This window comes from Folsomia candida, unplaced genomic scaffold (genome assembly GCF_002217175.1).
Source record: "Folsomia candida strain VU population unplaced genomic scaffold, ASM221717v1 Fcan01_Sc027, whole genome shotgun sequence".
Lineage (NCBI taxonomy): Eukaryota > Metazoa > Arthropoda > Collembola > Entomobryomorpha > Isotomidae > Folsomia > Folsomia candida.
Genome location: NW_019091219.1, coordinates 926570 through 950616, shown reverse-complemented (window position 1 = coordinate 950616; position 24047 = coordinate 926570). Strand labels below are relative to the sequence as shown.

The 24047-nt window shown below is 37.5% G+C and overlaps 3 protein-coding genes across 8 annotated transcripts; all 3 read left to right on the top strand.

Moving 5' to 3' along the window:
* Positions 1–80: 80 nt before the first annotated feature.
* LOC110859679 lies at positions 81–11003 on the top strand. Of its 6 annotated transcripts, XM_035859685.1 has the most exons (9): positions 81–307; positions 1592–1739; positions 2311–2753; positions 3090–3411; positions 3970–6462; positions 6527–6745; positions 8608–8722; positions 8787–8823; positions 9568–11003. In XM_035859685.1, exons 5-9 carry the CDS (start codon positions 6372–6374, stop codon positions 10021–10023), a joined length of 918 nt encoding a protein of 305 aa, XP_035715578.1. In that variant the 5' UTR covers positions 81–307; positions 1592–1739; positions 2311–2753; positions 3090–3411; positions 3970–6371; the 3' UTR covers positions 10024–11003. The 6 variants fall into 6 exon arrangements, with proteins under 6 accessions (XP_035715578.1, XP_035715577.1, XP_021964374.1 ...); XM_035859684.1 differs by having other exon boundaries at positions 81–298; positions 2311–3411; XM_022108682.2 differs by lacking the exon at positions 1592–1739 and having other exon boundaries at positions 81–241; positions 2311–3411.
* Positions 11004–15402: 4399 nt separating this feature from the next.
* On the top strand, positions 15403–18175 carry LOC110859694. Its single transcript, XM_022108664.2, has 5 exons — positions 15403–15527; positions 15589–15813; positions 16581–16692; positions 17353–17389; positions 17590–18175. The coding sequence occupies exons 1-5, from the start codon at positions 15437–15439 to the stop codon at positions 18046–18048; spliced, it is 924 nt and encodes a 307-aa protein (XP_021964356.1). The 5' UTR covers positions 15403–15436; the 3' UTR covers positions 18049–18175.
* Positions 18176–21746: 3571 nt separating this feature from the next.
* Positions 21747–23048, top strand: LOC110859599 (glutathione S-transferase). The gene is made up of 2 exons (XM_035859699.1): positions 21747–22005; positions 22691–23048. The coding sequence occupies exons 1-2, from the start codon at positions 21861–21863 to the stop codon at positions 22873–22875; spliced, it is 330 nt and encodes a 109-aa protein (XP_035715592.1). The 5' UTR covers positions 21747–21860; the 3' UTR covers positions 22876–23048.
* The last annotated feature ends 999 nt before the right edge of the window (positions 23049–24047 follow it).

The following is a 24047-nucleotide window of genomic DNA, read 5'->3' as shown; positions in this document are numbered from 1 at the left end:
CAACGTTTAACTCTGCATTTGTAATATGTATGTATGTATGTACATTCCTGTGCATCCATTATTACAAGGATAGGGCAGAAATCATATGTTGCTCTCATTTAATGGATACATACCTTTAACACACGTGTGATTTAATAATTTACATAGTTGTGTAATATAATTATTTAAATCGCGTAATCCTGTAGATTCAAATTATTAGTTCGTGTACACTTTTCTTTATTTTTCTGGACTTACTTCATTTGTAAGCATTTTTACTGGAATTTAAATAAACATATTTTGTTTGCAGAATATTTACAGGGTTTGGCACGTACGTGGATACGAATTTGACCTTGAATAACCCCGGAACGGTTTGTCGTAGCGGGTCAAAATTTTGAACAGAGGAGCATGTTGTCCTCAGATAGTTGTGTGCAAAAATTCAACTTTCTACTTTCAAAAATGCCTCCCCCACAGCCCCAGAAGTTCAAACACTCATTTTTACTCTTTCCAAACTTCGTCTAAAAAATTCGGTCTCCGCAGAAAAATTTTTATTTTCAAGTATCCGACCCCAAATAAGTCCATTTGACTTATGTCGGGGGATTGTACAGGTAATTCACTATTCGAAATGATTTTTATCCCCAATCTAGCTTCAAGGTCCTTTGCATTATCTTGGTTCAATTTGCCGTCTGGGAAGACGCACCGTCATGATGAAAACTCACCTTAATTATTTTTTTACCGTGCAATTTAGGAAAATGTTATTCTAAAAGTGGTTTCAATATACGGTCCACATAATACTTCGAAGATTCCTTCACTTTTTGGGGGACTTTGATAAGTGGGAGGACACCACGACCTGACATTGCACCCACGACTACCAACTGTTTAAAAAAGTTCTACTTACAAAGAAGCACCAACTTGAGTGAATTGTTTTCGACATTTGTCGTGTAGTAAGCTCTTCGAACCTCATTAGTAACTTGTAGAGATATTAGTGCCTCGTCAAATGTCACCAATAACTCACTCATATTCCTTCACAAAAAATTCGAATAATTTTTTTTGTAAACACGGGCGCGATTTTTTTCCTACTTTTCAGTCAGCTGATGCACACGGCTTTTCCGACGAAGTCGTTTCTTCAAAATGTTAATTTCTCTTTTCACTGAACGCTTAGACACCCCGACCTTACGAGAAATTTCCTTTTGGGTCAGTGGATTGTTTTCGAAGGTCAATAGGTCAATTTTCCTATGCACGGTCGAAATTAGCTCTTTTTTTGCCTTCTTTCAGGGGGTGGTGGTTGCCCTTTACTCAAAATTTATCGCTTTTCACCTATATTTTTTAATACCCTATTGATTGTAGATTTCGGAACTGTTTTCCATTCACTTTTAGAGTGTTTAGCAATTCTGTTGTACGAGTATTTAAGTTTGGAAAGAGGTTTCATGGGTGTCTCAGCTTCTGGGGACTGTGGGGGAGACATTTTTGAAAGTAGAGAGTTGGTTTTTTGCACACAACTATTTGAGTATAACATGCTCCTCTGTTCAAAATTTTGACCCGCTACGACAAACCGTTCCGGGGTTATTCAAGATCGAATTTGTATCCACGTAAGTGCCCAACCCTTCTGTAATAGTTCACATCACCCAACGGTTTAATTAGTGGAAGTTATGCATATTTACGGATGTAAGATGGATGCCATCATTTCCGAGATGGTGGTTGATATGGGTAACCTGGAGCTGTCAGAAATTTCTCCGATAGATGAAGCAATTATGAATCCTGTGGTAATTCAAAAATCTGGTTGTTATTATTTAACTGTTGTAAATTGTAAATTATTTTATAACCCAACACTTTGTCAGATCAAGTTTAAATACACTCTTAAAAAATGCGGTTACGATTTAATCAATTAAGTAGACTACGGCCATGGTTTACACAGACTTGGGTTCAATTTTTTTATCACAGGTATTAATTTAGTCACTAGTGGTAATATGTAGGTTTACGACCAGTTGATGACAAATTTATAACCCTGGTGGTAGAAACATATAAATATGTTCGTCTTGTGGTTAAAGGCATACACTCTTAGAAATGGGGTTACGATTATAACCAAAATGCAGTAAACGTATTTGACTCTACAGCCGTGATTATGAGTTTATCACCAACTAGTTATAAATTTATTATCTAGCTCTGGTGAAAATTTAATACCAACTCGGTGAAATTTTATAATTAGTCGGTGACAACTCGTAACCACGCGATGACAAATTTATAACCACGGCAGTGGAGTCATAGATATACGTTTATATTTTGGTTATAATCGTAACCAAATTTCTAAGAGTGTATCTCTTGACACTGTTTTAGATCCTGGCAAGCATTTTCTCTCAGTTGGATTTCCTCACCCTGAAGAACTCGGTCCGATCCGTGTGCACAGTTTGGCCGGATGTGGGCGCCACCGTTCTCGGGCGGAGGGGACGCCTCATATTTTCCGACGTGGGGGGGATGCCCTCCTTTAATCCCAACCTGGCCAGGAACATTTATCTGAATCTGACATCTGCCTGCTGCAGTTGCGTCAGAAATTGTAGATTCCAATCCAAAAACCCCGCTTGTTACGGTGTCATCGTCATGCCGGAGGTTTCCAAAATTTTGACCCGACTTGAACTCTACACGGATAATGTTTACGGACCCAGATTGAACGAATCTTGGACGGGGTACAACTTCCGAAATAGATTATCCATCCTGGTTGAGAAATGGGGGGATAACGACGCTCTGGGGGCGCCACAATTTCTACCCCTCCCATATTTAAGGTCGCTATGAATTAAATGCGTAATAGATAATTGTTTGAGACATTATACCTGCTCTGAAACAATTTCTACATTCAAACTTTTTTCAATTGTAAAAAAGGATTCATTCATTATTCAGTCATTCAAAATTTTGAAACTAAATATTTGTTCATTTTCTGTGTCCCAAATACATATACGGTTTCCCCTATTTCAAATGCAAATATCTCCGCCAAACCTGCGCGTTGGCAGGTGGTCCCTTTCGCAAATTTCATACCAATTATATTTGTAATCGATTGACACTAGTTTGGTCCAAATCTGTGAATATACGTTTGGAGACCTCTATTGTAAGGAATATTTTAGGTCGTTCACCTTCCAGGGAAGGGACTCACTTCCTAGTAAAGAAAACTCATCGGGGGAGGTCACAATTTTCCAGGGGATTCTAAACTCTGCCCCCAACTTGGAAGAGGTCGCCATAACGGCCAACTTTTATCCAGATTTCGCACCCTGTACAAAGTTAAAGATCTTGAAGTACAAGAGCATCTGCGGGCAAACAAGTGGTAAATCACTGGACAAGTTCCCCCTATCCGAAATGATAGCCAGATGTCCGAATTCAATAGAAAAGTTGATACTTGGCGTTTGGGAGGAACCAGTTGGACAACGTGTGCCTGTGGCCAACACGGAGGTGAGTGCATCCTTAAAAATATTGGCACCCTTTTGAAACGTAACTGCACGCTCTAAATTAAGTTAACTGTACTAAATCCAGGGAAAACTTTACTCTTTAATAAGTTCACGCTACTCTGGATTTAGTGTGATTTATATCTGTTCAAAAAAATTAGTTTTCATTGAAAAGTCGTGATCCCGATTTCTGACTGAACATTTTCATTCAAATTTATTTTATTTCAGTTGATACGACTCCATTTCTTATGTAATTCGTCCCGTGAATTAAGTGTAGGTTGAAAAATTATTTCATTCACAGTCATTCCTCTGAAATGACGGAATTATTCAGGCATTTTTAAATATTCAAACTACTGGAATTTCATTTTCAGTCAGCATAATTTAGTATCATAATAAGTCAAATGAAGTAAAATGAACAGGTATTGTACCATTTATTTAAATGTTTTTTAGAGTGCATTAACTTTTCATAAGGGTAACATTATTTCTAAAAATGTTGGCATTTTTGTAATGTTCTTTTTGCATCGAAAATTTTGAATTTCTAATCATTTGCAAAATTTCAATCCAGGTTTTGTCCTTTAGCCTCCCGAACCTAACCTAACCTAACCTTCCCACATGAGATGATGGACTAGGAGTGGATATTTTGTTGACCTAATGTTAGTAGCTTCATTTCCCTAATTGGTTGTATTCAGTGATTTGCAACCGTTTTTAAAATATTACCCCGGATCGCTTAAAAAATCAGGGTGTCGAGATCTTCGGTTTTCTGGCCCCAAAACTGGTTGAAGGTCATTTTTTTCAACTCTACGTCATTGATTTATTATTACGCCATAATAATCTTCAAAATTAAAAAAATAAAAGCTCGTGGCCATCCTGCCACTGCCACCGCCAGTCTCAAGTCTGCCTTCCGAATAACTTGAGGCAATTTGAGACTGGCAGTAGCGTAGTTTCTCATCATTCTCAAATTCTGTAAAAGTTCAGTTCTGCGAGAATGGAGAGTACGTAATACGATTCGGTAGCTATCAATTTGAATATTTTAAGAGTTCATGGAAGATTGAGAATTTCAAATTGAAATGAAAATTATCTTATTACACGTGTATCACACAGAATACAGGGCTAGGGATATGTACATATATGGAACAAACAAGCGGATCCCAAATACACAATGGGAATCAATTTCTATAAAAATTCAAAATTTTGTATCTCACCACATGACGATTTGCGCCGGGGAATCCTTATTTCTGAAATCTACTTACAAAACTAAGCTCAAAACCTTTGTGCAATATTTGTGCAATATATGTTTATAGAGGTTGCAATATACATAGGTTTTTACATGCTTACCATCATTCATTTGAGTGATTATGACAGTGAATGAAAATGAATTCCCTGTCATTTGACTTAAAATGACTGAAGAATTCGGTCATTTCACATGAGCGAATGCGGATAGATCGATATTTCACTACTTCCACCCTTTACATGGGGCGAAGAACGAAATGAAGTCTGCCGAAGGGAAATCAAATGAATTTGAAAGAAAATGAGGGATTGTCAATAAAAAACATTCGGTCAGAAATCTACTGACTTTTGATCGAATGATGATGATGATTTTGATTTTTTGATTTTGATTTTGATCGAATGATGACTGACTTTTGAATGAAAACTAAATTTTTGACCAGGTGTGTATACATTCGTGTACGTACATATGTCCAATAAATTCGCGTGTGTTTCTCCAGTTTGTAAATAGTAAATATGACAAAATCCACTTGAGCCGTAAATCATTCCGATTGAAGGCAAGCATGAACATATGCAACCACGCGCATTAGTTTTTTATGTGCGTAGTTATAACCCTTGGGGACGCTGGAAACATACTTAGCAATTTAGTTTATATTTAATCATTACTTGATCATGGCAGAATGTGATTGACAAACCTAATAAATTTGTCTGAATTTCAATGAATATTATTACACTGACAAGCAATATAATCATTATATATTTGTACAGGTTAAATAAATTTTTCACTGTTATCACTAAATAACTTCGGCATCAATTATATACACGTGCGTAATCTTTTTAATGTGCCGATTAATCATTTTGCACAATGGGAGTGTAAAAACGTGGGTAAAACCGTGTTGTACCTTGCAGAACTATTTAATTACTTGAGTACGTGGTTCGTTACTAATTATGGGGGGACGTCCATAAATTACGCAACGCTAGATGAATTGAGGCGGTCTCCGTGTTTAGTTATGGATAGCCTCTGGATGAAGTTAAAGACCCTTGGTAAAGAGTTAAAGACTCTTACTGTTAGTCATCTACCTCTACTTTTGCAGGGGGTCGGATATTCTTAATTTTCTCATCAGAATTTGTAAAGCGATACCCACCTATTGAGGTCGGCAATTTTGACGCTTGGAACAAGGCCACGCGGGCATAGCTGTTCAACCCACAGTGGGTATCCACAAAGTGGACCGTGGTGTGGAAGATTTTTGTGGTTTGTGGATTTGTGGATTGTTGTAATATTAGCAATTATTCACCTCTGACCTCAGAGGTTATCAAGCTACATGAGTAATTACGTTTGGAAAGTGTGTTTTTGGCACTTTCTAACTCTGGGGGCGCTGGAGGGGGACTTTGTGAAGCTATCGCCCTAAAATTTTAAACATAGCTTTTTGAGGATATCATCTTGCAGCCTACCAAAAATCAGTTCAAAATTCGACTCCCCGCCAGAGGAATTCAACTGAGAATTCGTCAAAAGCATGTCTGGACGCCTTTAGTAATTACAAAACCAATTAATTACCACAGCTCTGATCCATGACAAATTTGGTTTAAAGTGGTTTTATCACGTTCTCCGAATCCCATATCGGTTGAGAGTTGATGGACAAGATAAGAACTCGGTATAAACATACGTGACATCCATACCGCATCGCAGTCATATTAAAATACAACTCGTCCCTACAAATCCGCAATTTTACGACGCTCGCAAAAATGTTGGCGGTAAGTTTTGCACTAATGACCTTATTCCTCGCTCAAGTCACACACGCAGCAATGATTGAGGACGGAAAACATTACTGGAACGGTAAGTCTTTTCCCCTTGTTTGTTCTTTGAGTTCATAATTAATTTAAAATTTCTTCCGCCTCAGAAACCCTACAAGGTCAGAGTGACGGTCACTTGTTGCAAGGCCGATACCTTATCTATCCAATTCCCGCGATAAATACGAATGGATGGGATTTCAGCATGATGAGTATTGTATATGATACCGAACTTAGAACGACGGTTTCATCGACAGGCCTGTACAACAGTGAAAACGCTGCGGGAAGAACGCGTCCACCGACATCTTCTTGGAGACTATATTTCAATGGTTGGTTGCTTTTGAACTGAGGACTTAAGACGGGCAATAAGTTAGGGTTAACTCATTTGACTCATGATAATGGAGGTCTCCCAACGTCTCCTCACAGATTTGGACCAAACTAGCGTGACTCGATCACAAATATAATTATAATGAAATTTGCAAATCGAACTACTTGCAAATGCTCAAGTTTAGCGGAGATATTTGCATAAAAAGAGGAGAAAATGCACCCCCTAGGCTGACAAATTTTTTATTTTCCAAATCTCCTGCGCATTTCCCCCGCTTTGGATGCAAATATCTCTGCCAAACCAGCGCATTGGGAGATAGTTCCATTTCCAAAGATTCATGCTAATTATATTTGTGATCGAGGCTAATTTCGTTCTAATGTGTGAGCATACGTTGGGAGACCTCCATTGTTAGTTTGAATTGAGTATACCGTAAAGACTCTATTTATAGCCGGGCCTAAGGGCGACACTAATCCAACTACAATTTCAAACCTGGTATAATTAGTGACCCGGGTAAATTATTTTTCGGTTATGCATAACTTGAAGCATCTAAAAACGGACATTAAAGGAATGTCATAATTAGGGACAAGCTTATTAAATTTTTCAAAGTTGGGCTTTTTATTGATGGTTTGACCATCTCGAGCTTTTCACCTTTATGAAAATAAACTGATAAATATAGGATCCCCGATGTGTACAGAGCATGGGCCATCCTTACTGTGAAATTTTCAAACGCTCGCGCGAAAAAACTGGCACAACTTACGCAAACATTGTCCACACTGTTTGATAGGCAAACCAATAAAATAAGTCTCTGATTTTTTTCTACTAAAAATTCTTAAAAATGGTTCTTCCCTGACCATTTCCAGTGGAGGTACTAGGAAAAAGTTTTCCAGACGGATTTTCACCGGAAATGTGACAGAAAAGGCGTAATGCAAGTTGACATGAAATTTCTTTGGTCTTAATTTATACAATATTAAATATAGAAGTTGTTAGAACACAACAATTAATCAGGGACTGCCTCCTCCCCATAAAAACCTCCCCTTTGCAGAAGGGTCGAATAAGCTAAAAACGGAGCTCAACCGTTTGATTATGCAGGAAATCCCAAAGAGCATTAGCAGTATGGCGAAACCTCTAAAATCGACCCCCACAATTATTCGAATAGTCATTAAAAGAGATTTGGATAAAATCAAACGGAAGAAAACAAAACTGCATGCGTTGAACGAGAATCATATCGCTTTTCGCAAGTTTTTACGCTAAAAAGCTGTACCAGAATCACCTTGCTGGAGATAGGGACCAATACGTGATCACATTCGACGAAGCTTAGTTCAGGGTAGATGACTGTAACGGGACAAGGTCAATTTGCTGTGCGTCGTGGAGAAAATGTAAAAATTACCTACGACTTGAAATGGACTTCGGAAAAGTCTAAAGGACGAGTGGTTAAAAATAAGCGTTCAAAAGTGTCTGGAAGTGTTTTCATCAAGGAAAAAGCGCTGCAGACTTGTAGCCCAGAACAAGGGGCTTCACATCGAGCAAGTTAATTATCCAAAAAAAATCATAAGTAGGTAAGAAAAATTGTTGAAGTCTTCTCAGTAAGGATGTCCATGCTCTGTAATAAAATTTACAGTAGCATATCTTTTGAGCGTATTTATTTAAATACATATGTTCGTAAACACGTTACTCTAAAAAAGGTGAGTTTTCTTACATGAAATAATTTGAGTTTGAGTCGCTATCATATGAGTTGAGCCGAATTTGAGTTAAGGCGAAGTTGAGTAGTACTAATGAGGCCTGGTTCACAATTAGCATAAGAGAAGCTCGGGTTAAGAAGGAGTTCAAGTATTTGACTAAATTAAATTGACTAATTTAACTTTACAGAAGTCGACTGTAAATATCCGTCAGCGCCTTATCCTACAGGTTATGATCGGGGGCATTTGATCCCTTCTTGTTACTGGCGATGGACAGAGACCGTCCGTTTGGGAACTTTTTTCTGGTAAACTAAATACTGCACATTGATTAAGCACAATACGTAATTTAGTACGTGATTTTCATTTCAGTGCCAACCAAGCCCCGCAAAATCCAACTTTCAACCGTGTAATAATTGATATTAGAACAAATAACATATTTAAGTACTCCTAAAAATATTGGCATGGTTTTAGAAGCATATGCACTCTGAATTCTATCCTTAGTCACTAACTATTTAGCTAAATTCAGCGTAAAGTATACTCTTTAAGTGAAAACCTAAAGTACGATTTTTTTGACGCTACAGGAATTTTTCGCTAAGGACAAGTTTGAGGGCTAAAATCGTGACTGTGGTGAAATTCAAAGAATTGAAATATATATTGAAGCATATGGAACGTATGCTTTTCTATAGTTAATGTTTTTGAGTTTGGTCACTGTCACGATTTTATATCCAGAGATCATGTCTCACAATGCGATTGTGTCAAGTGTAACCCTCCGATTTGGTTGAAATTTCGAAATTACGTGGTCGAAGTCAATACAACCAAAGTTTCTTCACACAGTTTGTGCGATGGTCAAAATTTGTCAAAATATTTTAGGGCAAAGTCGTAAAACGGGCGATTTTTACCAGACGGAGGAAGTAAACTCAGCGTCAATTCCCTTCCCGTGCTAAAAATCGCATATTTTGACAACTTCCCACCATCGCACAAACTGCCTGCAGAAACATTGGCTATATTGACATGGACCACATAATTTCAAAATTTCAACCAAATCGGAGGGTTACACTTGACACGATCGCATTGTGAGATTCAAAAATTTCAGATGGTCTGAATCAGACCCTGAATTTAGTGTCGTAATTTCCCACATTTTCAAACGCAGGGATGGTGGTCTCACACAGTGGAAGTAGAGCTTGCCGCCCTTGCCAAGCAACGTAATGGCTTCATAATGACGGGCGTATCGGAGGCAACTCTCGACACGGTTTCCGGTCATCGTATCCCATTATATTTCTGGAAGCTTGTATGCACCTGGAACCCTACCACTGGACAAGCCGAAGTTTATGGTTATTATGGCAGCAATGCTGCTGCGGGTGAGAGGGTGTGTGCCTCACAAAACACCATTGCACGCGAGGCGATGGGGGAAAACTATTTCAGAGTGTTGAGAAACGCGTGGGAGTTTGCAGACGCGGATTTGAGGGATAACCGGAATATTAATGGCGTACTTCCGACCGGTGTGGAGTGCGCGGATGCCCTGGAACTCCCTGCCGGACGGTGTCTAGTTCCGTATTCGGAGGTCGATCAGTGCGGCGAGGATTGCTGCTTGGATGACGAGGCATAATTGATGAGATGGAAGTCCCCCAACGTATGGTCATATATTTGGACCAAATTAGCGTCAATCGATCACGAATATTATTAGTATGAAATTTGCAAATGGAACTATCTGCCAATGCTCAGGTTTTGCAGAGATATTTGCATAAAAAGAGGAGAAAACGCACCCCCTAGGCTGACAAATTTTTTATTTTCCAAATCTCCTGCGCATTTCCCCCGCTTTGGATGCAAATAGCTCCTCCAAACCTGCGAATTGGCACATAATTAGTTCTATTTGCAAATTTCATGCTAATAATATTAGCGATCGATTGACGCTAATTTGTTCCAAATCTGTGAGCATACGTTGGGAGACCTCCATTATTAGTTACATAAAAATAAGACATCGACAATTTTATGAAGGATGAGTATAAATAAATAAATCGTCGTAAATGCATATAAAGAATTAGCTTGAACCAAGCAGAGCGGGAATATTTAATTTCACTGTAATTCGTAATCTATGAGTTTAATTTCACTGGTCATCTTACTTATTTTCCGGAAGTATTCTCGTACTCTCGGATGACATGACTGAAGCAAGAAATAGAAAAAAATATATAATTTTTAATTGAGATTAGCAAAAAGTAAGGATATATTGCTGGTTTTGTTGATTACGTTTGCCCGGGGCCGGGAAAAGATAAACCGAAATTGATCTTCAATATGTAAGTCAAATAAAATAGATTTTACCATATACTTACAATGCGATGACGCAAGCGGTCTCGCTCCGATTTTTACGAAACCAATAATATGTATGTATGTTTAATCATTAATTGATGGTGACAAAATGTGATTGACAGATGTAATTAAGTTGCTTGAATTTCAATGAATTTTATTAAGTACTCTGACAAGCAATTGAGATTATTGTTTTTACAATTTAAATAAATGATTGATTGGTATACATATATAACTAGGTATGTATGTTGCTAATTTCACGTAATCGTTTCACTGCGTATATGTATCAATCATCTTGCACAATGGGAGCGCAACTATGTGGGGAAACCCGTAAATGTCTTGTACTTGTTTAGCTATATATGTGGGCACGTAATTAGTTACTGATAACACGATGAAATTAACGACACTAATCGAACCTCTTGCATTTTGCCTCCAAAATAGCGGAAATGAGCCCGCATTTATACACATTTGCTCCCAGATAATTCATTCTTTGTCATCTTACCTTAGTTTGAGAGAAATCCACCTAATAAAATTATTGCCCTATTAAATTAAATAAAGTACATATGATTAAATATTAAAATACTAGCGTATAAGCCCGTCTCCCTCCGGGCGAGTGTTTAACCACACAATATTTTTTTTATTCTTAAAGTGTCTGGCGTCGATGGAAGTGAAATGAATTTATAACACTCGGAAAATTAAAAAATTATCCAAACAAATTTTCACTTCCGTTGCGGAAAATAACTTTCGCTTCCGCTGCCAACAGACATTTCCAGCTTATAATATAGAAGATGAATTACAGGACTTGACAAATACCGGTATTATTTTTTACTTTGAAACATTAAGATATTTGGGTAACATTTACAGCGCCAAGGTCCCGCCACAGGGACAGAAGAATAAGTATTCTTTATATTCTGAATTTTCTCGTTAAAACGTTTAAAACGATAGCCCAAGGGGTGATCCATAAATTATGTCACGCAAAAAAGCCCTTGTTTATGACCCCCCCACCCCTGTTGTCACGCCTTTGTCACGCTCGTCGTGACCCCTCCCCCCCTCTTGTCACGTCACTACTGAAAATCTGAATTTTTCCTATAGCAAAATAAGATACATATGTTCTATAAATGAGGTGCGAGTACATAGTAAATAGGGCGTAATATCAAAACTCACTAAGAACACTAGGGAGGTATGACCCCGACCTAGCAATGCCACTATATGCATTCGACGCATTTTTCAATTATAGTCCGACGATGTAACAAAATTTCCGTGTAAAAATGACATTTGGTCACGCTGTGACCATTTTGGTGACGCGCGGAGGGCAGCCCTTTTCCTGCTGGTGGGGCCGTGGGGTGTGGTTGACGATGCGCTCCCTTATTCCAAATCATGGTCTAATCTCACGCCTTCAGGTACAAACTCAATCAAAATATATTGGACTTTTTTCAATTCTCACCTTCACTGTCAGATTTTTAAAATTTAAAAACAAATTCCACATTTTTCATGACATTTGAAATAAATGTTTCTTAATAATTTTAGAAATTTCGAATTTTTCTCACAAATTTCAAAAATTTCGAATTTTTCCCAAAAGTTTCAAATTTTTCTCAAAAATTTCAAATTTTTTTCAAAAATTGCAAATTTTTTAAAAAAATTTCAATTTTTTTTTCAAAAATTTCAGAAATCTCGATTTTTTCTGAAAAGTTTCTCAAATCTCGAATTTTTCGCAAAAATTTCTATTTGTTTTTTAATTTTAGTTTTTTTCAGAAACTGCAAATTTTGGAAATCTGACAGTGAAGGTGAGAATTGAAAAAAGTCCAATATATTTTGATTGAGTTTGTACCTGAAGGCGTGAGATTAGACCATGATTTGGAATAAGGGAGCGCATCGTCAACCACACCCCACGGCCCCACCAGCAGGAAAAGGGCTGCCCTCCGCGCGTCACCAAAATGGTCACAGCGTGACCAAATGTCATTTTTACACGGAAATTTTGTTACACCGTCGGACTATAATTGAAAAATGCGTCGAATGCATATAGTGGCATTGCTAGGTCGGGGTCACACCTCCCTAGTGTTCCTAGTCAGAAAGGAGTCTTATGTACTGTGTCACCAGGATTTTGCACAAATTACCTTTATTTGGCCGATAATTCATGAAGCCTGTGTCATAGAAGATGTAGTACAAATTGAGGTTGAAACGAAATAGTTCGCGATAACTTACCAGGGAACCTTTTATAGTGCCCGGAGCTCCCAGCATATCCACTATATACATTATACGCAGTTTTTAATATTAGTCCGATGATGTGACAAAATTTCCGTGTCAAAATGACATTTGGTCAAGCGGTGACGATTTTAGTGACGCTCCGAACGGTCACTTTCTCCCATGATTTCAATAGCGCAGCTATTGTGCAGCCACACGCTCCTCATCTTGCTACTGAATTCCCAACTCATTTACTCGTTGAGCACACTAGTACTTAATCTAACTACATTTACAATATCATTTCAATTTACTATTTATTGCTTATCAATATTATTTTTGAATTTAAAACTTATAAAATGTTCACGCGCACTTTTTGAAGAACAAATCCCTCTGCTTTAAATTCATAATAAGTTGCTGTATTTTTTCCACATTTTTTAAAACTCAAATATTTGAAACAAAAAAAACAATATTGAAAACTTGTAAATATGTAGTGAATAAATTGTAATGATATTGTAATAATTAGATGCCAGTCTCATCGATGAACAAATGAGTTGAGATTTCAGTGAGATGAACGGGGAGCGTGTAATGAAGAAGTGAAAGGGTTCCTGCGGTCCTAAAAACATGGCGAAAATGGCCGTTCGGCGCGTCACTAAAATCGTCACCACTTGACCAAATGTCATTTTGACACGGAGATTTTGTCACATCATCGGACTAATATTAAAAACTGTGTCTAATGTATATAGTGGATATGCTGGGAGCTCCGGGCACTATAAAAGGTTCCCTCGTTAGTGAAACCCGTGTAATTTTATAGGATAGGAACAATTATTAGCTCTATTTAAACTCATATCACACCCTTGATGGAGTGAAAAGTCATAGCGTGATAGATTTGTGGACAACAACCTTTTCCAAAATTTCTGTTCATTTTTTATTATTTTAAGTTTTTAAAATTTTCAAATAAGTTGAAAAAATTCCGTCAAATTTTTCAGTTTTCTTATATGTTATTGCGATACATTTTTTTAATTTTTAACATTTTTGAATCATGCAGTTGTCTTCAATTATGTACTTAGTACACATTTTTGAAACTGTAAAAAATAGGGTCCTCTTGGACGAATTTTTTAAATTGTGCAAATTTTTGGAGATTTAGTAATGTTTTTTAATTATTAAATGAATTATGACGATTTTTTGAAATTGTGCAGATTTTATGAAATTAATGAATGAATTTTTTTGCAATTTACAAATAATTGGATATTGTGCAAATTATTTGAAGGTTTGAACAAAATTTAGAAACTTGGTTGAAAATCTCAAAATCTAAAACTTGGTTGCTTTGGATGCAAAGGTTTGATATTCGGTTGGACATACATAGTGGGGTCATAAGTTCTCGTGAATGCATTTCCGGTGATAAATCGCAAAGTACTAAAGCTATCTGATAGCAATTTTTATGGATGAACAAGGTATTAATATTGTTTAGAAATCATAACTTCTTTTTCAAAATTTCGTCCACGGGCTTGTACGCAAGATATAACTCGTGACGGCCACTGCTCTTTCGAGATACGCGCCAATTTTTGTGAGTAAAATATTTCAGATTTTCCACCGTTGGCGAAAAGTTTAATAGAAAAAATGGCCAGATATTTGCTCTACAGAAGTCTGCCATCCATTTAAGTATGCACAAATCACTAAGAAGTCATCAGCATGGTGTGAATGAGAGAAAGTTGGCTGGAGAAAGCAAATCTGTGTTTTTACCGCAAAGAGTAACTGTTCCAGTCCAAGAAATTTTTTCGGAGTGCCCTGGAGCCAATAGTGGAACCCAAGAACCATAAAATCTTCGAAAACCAGCATAGGACCTTTCGATGAGACACTGCTCCTGCGTATGGTTCAAAATTGTCCAAAAATCGCTTTGGAAGAATTTTCCTGACTTTTTTCATCTCAAGAAAGGTCATCAGCATTTGCAGACCTTAATCCCCTAAATTATGACTTGCGGTCCAAATTATAGGTACAAGTACGTTCTAAATCTCACACAAGTGTGGAACGCCTGAGGTCATACTAACTGACGATCTGATCTCTTTTCCAATGAAAACCGTGCGTGCCGTGGTCGAGTTGTTTCCGTCACGAGTTATATCTTGCGTACAAGCCCGTGGAAGAAATTTTGAAAAAGAAGTTATGATTTCTAAACAATATTAATACCTTGTTGATCCATAAAAATTGCTATCAAATAGCTTTAGTACTTTGCGATTTATCACCGGAAATGCATTCACGAGAACTTATGACCCCACTATGTATACAAAATTAGGGAAAATTTAACCGTCGCCGTACTTTTCTGCGACGCACACATATGTATGTATACATACGTTTGTAATTAATTACTACGGTACAGGTCTCATGACCAATTTGTTTTGAGATAATTGGCCTTATCACGTTCTCCGAATCTCGCATATGTAGAGGGACAAGATAACAACTCGATAAAAGTATGTGTGTCATCCATACCGCAGCTCAGACACAATTAAAACACAACTACTGTGAACAACTCTAGTCTTGTCAAAATGAGGGTTTTGGCTTTTACAATGATGACCATATTTCTCGCTCCAATCACTTACGCCGCAACGATTGAGGGCGATAAAAATTACTTCAACGGTAAACCTTGTCTTTTCGTGTAGTTGAATTGGAAACTGACTTAAAATTTGTTCTGCTTCAGAAACCCTAAAAAGCCGGGGTGACGGTCAGTTGTTTCAAAACCGATTCATTGTGTATCAAATTCAAATTCCTGCGACAATTGGGGTTGACCAAGGGTTCAATATGATTAGTATTTTATATGATACCGCACTTGAAACCACGGTTTCAGCCACCGCCTTGTACAGCATGGATAACACTAATCAAGGAACGCGTCCTCCGTCACACAATTGGAGACGTTTTGACGATGGTGAGATGCATTTGAGTTGATGATGGAGAGGTGTGAGGCGATTATTTCCAATTTTGACCGGGCTAATTGCAGGGTGATGAAGCTCAGAAATTAGTCCATTCATATTTTTGCGGTTCTTTTTTTAAAATAAATACAGATGCTTTTGCGTATGGCGGAATTATATGGAGCCAAAGTTTGGATTTTTTAAATGTCAGTTTTCGAATTTGTATATCATTTTAAAAATTATGTACCATTTTGCAAAATCTTACTTCCCTAAAATTTTAAAGTCGTTTTTAAAAAATGTAGCGGATTTTAAATGAATTTTTTTAAATTACTAAATATTCATAAGTATGTATGTAGCATGAAAATTTCGAGTGAAAAACAAATTATGTTACATAATGTGTTTAAAAAACGCAAAAACTAATGTACATAATTTGTGTACATTAGTTTTTGTAATTTTAGAAGTAAACAATTCTGATTCAGTGTTATGTTTAATTTTTGAAATCGGGTCAAAATTCGAGACGTGACGGCATGTTGAAAACTTAACGGATTTAATGGAAATTTAAATAGATATGTAGATATTTAAAAACTCTGCCAGCCGAAAGCACGCGCAATTTAAATAAAAAACACAGAAATATAATTGAGCTTATTTCTCAGCGTAAACAATTTAAATTCGTCAGGTTGAATTTGGGGATAATCATCTCACATTGCGAGGGCTGATCTGAGGGCATCGTGAGAGCCCAGTGGCAGGATTAAGAAATTTCAAGTTAATTATTTAAATTTTACAGAAGTCGATTGTAGTCTTGGGGCCCCTTATCCTACAGGTTATGAGCGAGGGCACTTGATTCCTTCTTGCTACTGGCAATGGACTCCGTCTGTCCGTTTGGCCACTTTTTACTGGTAAGTTTAATGGTTTGATTGTGTCCTATTAGATTATACCAATCATTGTTACGTCCACGTTATGGCTGCCAAATCCGGTCAGAATTTTCAAATCCGGATTTCGGATTATCCGGTTTCGGTTGAGCCCAAATCCGGATTTGTATTATTTATTGTTATTATCAATTTCCTTGATATTTGAACGAGTTTGATAGATGTCGAATACTTATTGATTATATGCAATCGAAATTTAAGCTCTTTTTTTAATCTTCATCATGGTTTAACATTTCTTGACCATGTGCATAGTTTCTTGGTATATTTTTAAGTTGATGTACTAAAAAAATGTGGAGTTTAAAAAAAATATGAGTTTGATGTCCAATATGGTAAAGTAACTACCCGGGATGAATAACATGAATAAACTTTTTTTACTTTACACTTTTCCCAACAATTTGTATCTTTGCAGTGCACATGAAAATTAGTTTTTAAATTAAGGAAATCCGGATTGATTCCAAAGCAAAATCCGGATTTCGGATAATTCGAAATCTGAATAATCCGGATTTTCCGATATCAAAGTATCCGGATTTGACAGCCCTAGTACACGTTAAGTAGTTCAATTCTCCGTTATATTCGAGTAAATAAATCCATGATATATGTCCAAACCTGTGTCACGATTCTTTGTTGCAGTCTCAATCAAGCCCCACAAAATATAAATCTTAACCGCGTAAGTGACATTAAAATTATTCACAGAAATCGGTAAATATGTGAGTTTTAACAAATTGATTAGCTCCCAGTTGACAAATAACGTTTTCGCATATTACATTTCGCATATTGACACGATCGCATTGTGAGATTCAAAGATTTCAGATGGTCTGAATCAGACCCTGAATTTAGTGTCGTAATTTCCCACATTTTCAAACGCAGGGATGGTGGTCTCACACAGTGGAAGTAGAGCTTGCCGCCCTTGCCAAGCAACGTAATGGCTTCATAATGACGGGCGTATCGGAGGCAACTCTCGACACGGTTTCCGGTCATCGTATCCCATTATATTTCTGGAAGCTTGTATGCACCTGGAACCCTACCACTGGACAAGCCGAAGTTTATGGTTATTATGCACGCAATGACGCTACAACTGATGTGCGGGTGTGTGGATCACAAGCCACCATTGCACAATTTGCTATGGGGCCGAACTATCGTGCCATGCTGGGAATTGCGTGGGCCCTTGCAGACGCTGATTTGCGGGGTAACAGAAATATTAATGGCGCCCTTCCGACCGGGTTGGACTGCGCTAATGCGGTGGAACTCCCAGCGGGAGTTTGTCTTCGTCCGTATTCCGATTTCGACCAGTGCAGCCAAAATTGTTGTGTGGACGAGGAGGAGTAAGTAATGAACGACATCAATTGTGAAATATGTATATAAATAATCAATTATGCAATTAAGGTTAATTAATGAAAATGAATATATATTACACCCTTTATGTGAGTCCAATAAAATAGTCTTTAGCAAGTACTTCAAATTGTTGTCATTTTTGAAAAATTTTACTTAAAAAATTAATACAAAGGATTTATGACTTCGTCTAAAATTGTTTGAAAACCGTATTGGAAAGAAAACCTGGAAAATTTCTGGTGGGTAGCCGGACGCTTTTTGTAATTAACTTCATCCAATCTCCATTATAATAGAATTAAATAATATTGATCGTTTACAAATCATTTGTCAACGATCAATTTGGTCGATCAATTCAATTTGATCGATTGGCATTGCCAATCATCATTATCTGACTGAGCTATACATACTTACCTAATAATATACTTAAATGTATATTTACCTCCAGGACATGGCCAACCTGTTGAAAACCCCGTCTCAGGACGTTGGATAATTCTGGGTATAATTTTGGCAGAAGGAATAAAAAAACCTGTCAGTCTGCCCTACTTTCAGGGTTTGCAGCCGCGGCGCGCTGCAGCGCCGACCCTGAATAAAATTCAAGCCGCCGCCGATAATGGTAGCATCGCCTTCGACATCAGATACATATTTACTCGCACAAAAATAAGTATATCTGGCCAAATTAGGGAAATACTTACATATTTACAACTCAACCCAGTTAAAATAAATAAACTCACACCAGACAATGAACAATTGCCTTGCACATCTAAGTATTTTACGGATTTCCCGTATCAGCTCAATATTCATATTCATACCTCCATCTGAATCTTTCGGTCCAGTTGCTTCTACTACGTGTAACTGGAACCCAGTTTACACACTGCATTTTCTATAGTATGTAACCATCTTTTCATAATTTGGACAGAATGCCTGGGTTCTAGATTTCATTTCAACAAATTCAATAAACTTGCTCTAACCTTTGCCTACTACTAAAATCAACAAATTAAATGACAGCCTAACAATTACATAAGGTACAATCGGGAAGTGAGCCAACTATGCATATTGTAATTAGCTAACATTAGATAACATTCGTCCCCCAGCTTCGCTAAGTGCTTACTCACCTCGGCTGCCTTGCAGTTGTGTGATTAACGGACTGACACATGTCAAAAAGGCGATCCGACTCTGAAGTAAATTCTTCTCTAAATTTGGCATCCATCCTCGCCCCACACAATTTTGATTTGCTCTTATAAATCGTGAAGGATTCTCTGACCAGGTCTGTGTGTCGCATGGCAAGTGTGGAGTCGTCCAAACCGGTAGGATTATCCTCGAGAAATTTTCGCATTTCCGACGAATAGAACGTAGAGGCCAAATTTTTCGCGATGATGAATTGGCTCTCAGCGGCGCACAGTGGGCCAGATTTAATAAATTTTGGCCAAAAATATATAGGAGCCGTATTTGAGGAAACAAAAATTAGATTTTGGTGTGCAACAATAACCTAAGGCATATATTATATGCGGAAATTTTTAATACTCACATGACACACCCCCAGTGGGTGTGGCCCTCGGCGACTTTCCAATTTTAGCGAAACCATGTCATGTGATATATCATTTTTCTCAGCTCGACAAGAGGGTTTCGATATAATCATTGAAATTTTGATACCACACCCCCAGTGGGTGTGGCTCCAAGCAAATCGTCGATTTTAACGAAACCATGTCATGTGATATATCATTTTTCTCATCTCGACAAGGAGGTTTCGACGGAATGCTTAAAATTGGGAAACCGCACCCCCAGTGGGTGTGGTTCCCAGAAAATGTTCGATTTTAATAAAACCATGCCAAATAGTATATCGTTTTTCTCAGCTCGACAAGGGGGTTTCGACGGAATACCTAAAGCCAACGTTCAGCGACTTTTCTATTTTAACTAAACCATGTCATGTCATGTAATACATCATTTCTGTTAACTTAACGACGGGGATTTCGACAAAGTACACTGCGACCCACAAAACAAGGACACCTAGGATTTTTTCCAATTTCTCAAAGGCCCTTCAAAATATTTATGTGTTTCTTTCACCATTACGTACTACGGTGCCTGGTAGTATCGTTGCAAAGTTTCGTTAAAATTGATGCAGTGGATGAGAAGTTGTCTAATAATATGTCAAAATCAGGTGGCTCGTAAAACAAGGACAGGTTTCGAATTATTTCCATTTTAGCCAGTTATTTTGTATTTTATCTATTCTCTTACACAATAATGCTCAGTATAACTACCTACATTATTGATATCAGAAAGAAATCGACGATTTATTGACCCCACGGGCTTATTGACATCACAGATTGACATTAAATCTTGTGCATCACTGATTCCTTGTTTTTGTTCTGAATCTATGGAACACTGCCGAGTATTAGCATAAACTAGACGCGACTAATATCCCTAAATAGTTTCAATCGGATTTAGATCCAAACACCCCATTGGCCAAGGCAGAATGTCGATATCATTGTCTTGGGACCACTTCATTGATCGCCGAGGAGCATAATATTGGGTATTATCTTGTTAAGACTGCGATCTTTACGTCCGAATGTCTGTTTCAGAGGAAGTAATTGTTCTTCTGAAATGATCTGAGAACCCTGTGAGTTCAAAGTAGTCGTAACAAAACGATATTGGACCCCATTCCATAAACCCCATATCATGACACCACCTCACTCGCTCTGTCCGTGGTAAAGTTAAGTTTTGTTTCCTAAAGTTATGAAAATGATGCGTATTCCTATCAGGACAATCCAGTGTGAATTTGTTTTGTTCCTAAATATGGTGTTGCTGGAGTTAGGGGTCCAAGTCATTCGATCTTTTGCCCACTGCGATCAGGAGTATTTGTGCTTCCGGGAAAGCATACGATTCTTCCTTACTTTCCTTCTGCAGATGATCGGGAAAGCACGCCGGACTTTGTCTGTCGTTGATTTCGCTGAGGGAATCTTCAAAACCATTTTATTCTGGTTTGCAGTCACAAAGAAGTTGCCTCAACGACGCAGAATGATGGATTTTTCTCTCTGTATCATCTGAGGCATGCCTTCTTGCTTGTTTGTTCCACCGGAAGTGGTCCCATTGGCCTTGATCATTACTATGCAATGTCGCCTGACAATTACGTGCTTTGAAATATCGGTATACTCTTCCGATCTTCAAGTAAAGCTTCATACCTTGCCCCTTTGCCACATTGCCTGGAATTTACCCCTCGCCATGGCGTACCTGTCTAAGAAAAAGTTTAACTTACACCGACCAGAGGCCAAAATATCACAAATATACTGATTATATAATTTCTGGCCCAAAGTCGATTGATTTCGCCCAGTGGAATAACAAACATCCTGGTTTTTAGGATATGTCCTTGTTTTATGGGTCACCTGAATTTTATGTTTTTGTAGATTCCCAAGTTGTATGATAATGAACCAAGCCGAAAAGTTGCGACAAGACTACTTCCCACCGTAGTACTTAATGGCGAAAGAAGCATATAAATATTTTGGAGGTCGTTTGAGAAATTGAACAAAATGATGGGTGTCCTTGTTTTATGGGTCGCAGTGTAAATATGCACACGACCCAATCTCCTCTGTGATGAGGGCTATGCCATGTGTGCCCATTTTTTTGCACAGTCATGTTTTATCTACATAAAAAGTTGACTGATTTTTGCATGTCATGCATTGCTTGGTCATTTTCATAACACGGTTCACTAATACGTGGTAGCCAGGAGAATTGGTAGATAAATAAGCAGCTGTCTAGCATTTCATTCAGTATTTATTCCTCGTCCACCTTTGGTTCACTGGCTGACATTTTCTAAAATGGCTTACAAACTGTATTATTACGACATTCGGGGTGCTGCAGAGCCGATTAGGATGATTCTGTCGTACGGTGGCGTCCAATTTGAGGACATTCGTGCCCCCATGTTCCCACTCCCACCCAAGTTGCCCAAGGAAATTAAGGAAAGTAAGGAACAATCAGTATTATTTTACTTTGGAAACAATAATACCGGTAACGTTTTTGTTACCGTGGAAGGATATGGTCACGGTATATTGTATGTACATACATATATGTATACACTCTTAAATCATGAATGTTCAAAAAATATTTATTTATTCAAAGTTCGTTCATTCAAAGCCTTTAAAAAATATTCATTCCTAATTCATTCGTTCATATTTGATAAAAAAATATTCGTAAATTATTCCACATTTATTCATTATTGACCATTCCTACATTATTAATTTTATTCAAAATTCCCTATGTATTAAGCATTGAGTAAAAAAAAGAATGATGAAAAAATATTCATTCACACGATTGGAATGGGTATTCATTTAACATTCATTTATTCGTAAATCAGAATAAAATCTTTATTCAATTTTTGAATATTGAATGAATAATTTATTCAATCATCATTAAATGAATGAATGGGAACATGTATGTCTTAAATTGAGAGTGTAAATTAATACTTTTAATATGCAATCTGTTAAATTCACGTATGTATCTAATTACCTCTCGCTAATAAATTTGATTTGCATTAATATTTTTTAATTTTTTAAAAATTCGTTACCGCTACTGTAAAGCTTTATTACCGAGGTTTAGTACCACATGATAAAACTTGCCAGATTGCTTAAGTTAATTTTCCACCTTACAGAAACGACATGGGGGACAATTCCACTGATGGAGTTTGAGGGAAAAAAATTAAACCAGTCGCTTACAATTAGTCGCTACTTTGCCAAAAAATTTCACCTTGCGGGATCCAACGACTTTGAAGCGGGTCTATGTGACGAGTACGTGGACACGGTGATCGACTATATAAAACGTAAGGAGCAATTGTAATTAACAAATTTACCGAAATATTCTGTCTTGTTGCCAAATTCATGCAGATACATAAATAACATGACACAACGATACAATTTCGAATTATGTAAAAAAAATTGTTGCATACATGCGTTATCAATTTCCGTGGTGAAAATAATATCGCTTTTCCCTAACATATACTTGCCCTAAAATACCAAGAAGCTGCGGAGGCGAGTATTTATTTTCTAAATTGAAATTTTACAAACTTTTTAATGTTTTGAGTGTGTCTTTTACCCTAGATACCTTTTGCTCACAATACATAAGATACATATTTCGTTCCCCATAATAATTAAGCGATTCCACTGAAATAAATATCTACATTGTTACTAATTTAAGAAGGGAATATGCAACGAAAATTTATGCATTGAGCACCAAACCTCAAACTGGGTTTACCTATTTGTAAATCTTTCCTTTTACTTATCCACTATCGTTCATCCAGAATAAATGGACCATCGGAATTCTCGGGAGGCTAAATGGCCGACCTTGCCATAACTAACAACATGTAAAGTTTCAAAATTAATTGCACGGTCATTTCTTGATGGATTTTCAAAATGGCGCACGTTCTGGAAACCTTGGACCCTTGGGCGAAATATATATTTTCAAATTTTTGAAATTTGGCCCCACCCACCAGTTATCGAGGTCACAAGGTCAAAAAAATCAAAAGACATTGCCGTATTGAATTTCAAAATTCTGCAAGGGAATTCGAAAGACCTGGGTACAGATTCTTGGCGGATAGTCAGGTCATCGTATCCAGCGGTTATCTGGCCGCACCCCTTCATTAGGGGTCAATGGTGGGTGTGGTCAAAGGTCAATTCCCAAGAAATACAATAGAAAAAATTCTTACCACCGTAGTTTCTGAAATTCAACGTCACCTTTATTCATAAACTTCATCGTGCACCCCATCTGAATGACCTGACGTTATCGTAGACCTCATGACGACAAAGGGGTGTGGCCATCGGCGCTTCTGCGAATACCCAACTCATATACGGCATGCGACATATCATTCTTCTCAGCTCAATGGGGAGATCAAGATTAAATATTTGAAATTTGGAAACCACACCCCAAGTGGGTGTGGTCATCAGCGACTTCTCCATTTTAACGAATCCACGTCATGCGACATATCATTCTTCTCAGCTCGATGGGGAGATCAA

Excerpts from the sequence above, each read along its gene's own strand:
- LOC110859679 (XM_022108682.2), top strand. The coding sequence starts at position 6,372 with ATGTTGGCGGTAAGTTTTGCACTAATGACCTTATTCCTCGCTCAAGTC. Across the intron at positions 6,463-6,526 it reads CGGAAAACATTACTGGAACG|AAACCCTACAAGGTCAGAGT; the intron begins GTAAGTCTTTTC and ends CTTCCGCCTCAG. Across the intron at positions 8,824-9,567 it reads AAAATCCAACTTTCAACCGT|GGATGGTGGTCTCACACAGT; the intron begins GTAATAATTGAT and ends TTTCAAACGCAG.
- LOC110859694 (XM_022108664.2), top strand. The coding sequence starts at position 15,437 with ATGAGGGTTTTGGCTTTTACAATGATGACCATATTTCTCGCTCCAATC. Across the intron at positions 15,814-16,580 it reads TTGGAGACGTTTTGACGATG|AAGTCGATTGTAGTCTTGGG; the intron begins GTGAGATGCATT and ends TAAATTTTACAG. Across the intron at positions 17,390-17,589 it reads AAAATATAAATCTTAACCGC|GGATGGTGGTCTCACACAGT; the intron begins GTAAGTGACATT and ends TTTCAAACGCAG.
- LOC110859599 (XM_035859699.1), top strand. The coding sequence starts at position 21,861 with ATGGCTTACAAACTGTATTATTACGACATTCGGGGTGCTGCAGAGCCG. Across the intron at positions 22,006-22,690 it reads GCCCAAGGAAATTAAGGAAA|AAACGACATGGGGGACAATT; the intron begins GTAAGGAACAAT and ends TCCACCTTACAG.